Source organism: Helianthus annuus, chromosome 5, assembly GCF_002127325.2.
Source record: "Helianthus annuus cultivar XRQ/B chromosome 5, HanXRQr2.0-SUNRISE, whole genome shotgun sequence".
NCBI classification, from domain to species: Eukaryota; Viridiplantae; Streptophyta; class Magnoliopsida; order Asterales; family Asteraceae; genus Helianthus; species Helianthus annuus.
Genome location: NC_035437.2, coordinates 149521898 through 149525327, shown reverse-complemented (window position 1 = coordinate 149525327; position 3430 = coordinate 149521898). Strand labels below are relative to the sequence as shown.

At 34.5% G+C, this 3430-nt stretch overlaps 1 protein-coding gene across 1 annotated transcript; it reads right to left on the bottom strand.

The window, feature by feature from the left end:
• Positions 1–351: 351 nt before the first annotated feature.
• On the bottom strand, positions 352–1605 carry LOC110941772 (geranylgeranyl pyrophosphate synthase, chloroplastic). Its single transcript, XM_022183436.2, has one exon. The coding sequence runs from the start codon at positions 1487–1489 to the stop codon at positions 395–397; it is 1095 nt and encodes a 364-aa protein (XP_022039128.1). The 5' UTR covers positions 1490–1605; the 3' UTR covers positions 352–394.
• Between the last annotated feature and the right edge of the window lie 1825 nt (positions 1606–3430).

Sequence of the window (3430 nt, the reverse complement as noted above, 5' to 3'; positions counted from 1 at the left end):
TATCGAGTTGGTTAAAGGTCAAACAATATACACATGGAAGTAAAGTTTATAAAAATAATTGGTGCAAAGCATCATCTTGACAACAATGTGGTTTATTTGAAAAGCAAGAAATTAAGGTGTTCAATAATCTTGTCAAGAAGCTTTCTGAGGAAATCAAGGTTCGTTGGTCATAGGTAAAAATTAGTGTGACTTGATTTAATAACCTTGAATGAAAGATGCAATGTACTTTCTGCTATAAAGATAGTAAGAAAACACACATTCATTTGTTTTTTCTCTTTTTGTTATTAAACTTTCTTGTAAATTAAGGCTCAATTTTAAATGATAATTCCCTTTGATTATTTATTGATAACCGACGTTAAAACTTAAAGGTTCATTACATTACAGTACACTAAATTCAGTTCTGCCGGTAGACTATATAGTCCGCAAGAGCAACCAAAGGAGCCACCCCCCGGTGCGATTCAAACTCTACCAGCTGCTGCTTCGCCTCCACCAACAAGTCCTCCGCGAACTGCTTCGACTTCTCCAAACCCATCAGTTTCGGGTATGTCATCTTATTCGTCACCAAATCCTTCCCCGCGGTCTTCCCCAATTCCTCGGACGACTTGGTGACATCCAATATATCATCCACCACCTGAAACAGCAGCCCGATACACCTAGCAAATTTCCTCAACTTTTCCACCTGCGGTTCACTCCCACCACCCAGTATCGCGCCTATCACGACAGACGCCTCCAACAACGACGCGGTTTTGTGGACATGGATAAACTCAAGCAGGTCAGGTCCAATGTCATCTCCCCCAGTGGAGGTGATATCCACCACTTGACCCACCACCAACCCTTCTGTCCCCATGGAGTTCGCGAGCTCCACAATAGCAGCCAACACACGCGCAGGGGACGCCCCGACTGTAGAACTAGAAACATGTTCAAAAGCAAAGGTGAGAAGTGAGTCGCCAGCAAGGATCGCCACGTCTTCGCCATACGCTTTGTGATTGGTGTACTTTCCGCGGCGAAAATCATCGTTATCCATACAAGGAAGGTCATCATGAATCAATGACATTGTGTGTATCATCTCGAGCGCACACGCTGCTGGCATCGCGGTGGATTCATTTCCTCCTACGAGCTCGCATGCTGCGATACAAAGGATCGGTCTCACACGCTTCCCACCTGCGAGAAGCGAGTACCGCATAGCTTCATGGATTATTGTTGGATTTTTTATTGGAATTGATTCATCAAGGGCCTTGTTAACAGAATTAGCTTTTTCTACCATGTACGTCTGGAAATCGAAGCTGGTTTTCTCACAATTTACACTCAAAGTTTGTTGTTTTTGGTTGAAAAGTGAAGCAGTGACAAAAAGTCTAGAAGAGGTTCGGGATGTTTGATGAATCTTGAAGTTGTGTTTACTACAAATTAGTCCGATGAATGTATGGGATGAAGATACGTTAAACATGGAGCATGTTTGAACGCATGAATCAACCAAACTCATAGATATCATGATCAGTGGTTTATGTTGGAAAAATGGACGACAGTGTGTTTTATCTAAGTGTAGTGTGCTGGGTGCACCGTACCAACAAATGCAGATGTGAAAGGATGTTATGCCATTTGGAGGAAGGGTGCAAATTATAAATACGACTCAAAGAAGGGATTATATATTATAAAATGATAGCAAGTGGTCCTTGTTGAAAAACTTCTAACAATAATACGGGTAATAACACGGATAGCATTATATTTATATTATACTATATTACACATTTAAATGCCATTTTATTCTCTTTAGTTTGGGTGATTTTATCAGTTTATTAGAAATGTTTCATTTTTCTCTTGTGTGTTTAAAAAGGTTTCACCGTTGTCATTTTACTTCATTGGATTAAGTTCATCCGTTTTTTCTGTTAACGAAACGGGCAATTCGGTCATTCTATATGACCGAATTTTCCTTTAAGTTAACAGAATTACATATAAAATTGACCAAATCTTCCTTCTCGTTAACAGAACAAATGGATGAATTTAACCTAATGGATTAAAATGACAACAATGAAACCTTTTTGGACACAGAGACTAAAATAACATTTAATTCTATATCGTATCGTATCGTATCGTATTGTAAGTGCATTTACATCTTTATTATTTTTTATTCTATTCTATTCTATTATATTCTGTTCTACAGGATGAGAATTATTACAGAACACTAACTATTGCGAGAACAAAAAGAACAACTCTAAAACACTAAATTTTGGGATGTAACTTTCATGTTTTTTTAAATTTTATGGTTGTTCCATTCATATGTGTATATACATAAAAAGCCATATTTTTTACCTACATGTAACTTAAATACATGTTGGTAATTTAACCTAAACATAATCTACGTATGTGTGGATTATACAAAAAGTGAAATTTTTTCATATTTTATTTTGAATTCTAGGGTAAGAAACAATAAATCTTACATTTGCAACATTTTCATTTACTTTTTAGATTTTTAAGATTAAAAAAATAGGTGATTTATTGTGTTCTACGTGTTCTCGCAATATTTTTTGTTCTGCATAGAACATTCCCCTCTATTCTATAATTTAAAATAAAATGATTTTTTTTGCCCATGGCTTTATAGCCTAGTGGCATCTTGTGGTGGAATAAAGCTTTGAACCAATAGGTTCTGGGTTCGATTCCCACAAGGGGGTTTTCTCATATTTATTGGGTTTACTCCTGAATTGGTGTACAAGCATTATGCCTAGTGGAGATGGATATGATCGGGTGGTTCCGCTGGTGGCACGATGATACTCCAGTGATCCATCAGTGATCCAAATTTACCGTTCAAATAAATAAAATAAAATAAAATGATTTTTAAAATTTATTTCATATTTAGAAAATCTTTCACAACTCATCATTTCCATCATTATGTGCAATTACTTCTCCTTTATTATTTTCTATTCTATAATTTAAAATAAAATTATATTTTTTTAAATTTATCTTATATTTAAAAAACCTTTCACATCTCATTCATCATTTCTATCATTATCTTACTCATAAACAATTGTTTTATTATATTTCTTGTTTTAACTCTATACAGTATCGTATCGTGAGTGCATTTACATCTTCTTTATTATTTTCTATTTTATTCTATTCTATTCTATTCTGTTCTATAGGATGAGAATCATTACAGAACACTAACTATTGTGGGAACAAAAAGAACAACTCTAAAACACTAAATTTTGGGATGTATGTTTCATGTTTTTAAATTTTATAGTTCTTCCATTCATATGTTTATATACATAAAAAAACCATATTTTTTTACCTACACGTAACTTAAATACATGTTGGTAATTTAACCTACACATAATCTACATATGTGTAGATTATACCAAAAGTGAAAATTTTTCATATTTTATTTTGAATTCTAACGTAAGAAACAATAAATCTTACATTTGCAACTTTTTCATTTACT

What these genes read in the sequence shown, in the direction of transcription:
- LOC110941772 (XM_022183436.2), bottom strand. Translation starts at nt 1,489, where the DNA reads ATGATATCTATGAGTTTGGTTGATTCATGCGTTCAAACATGCTCCATG.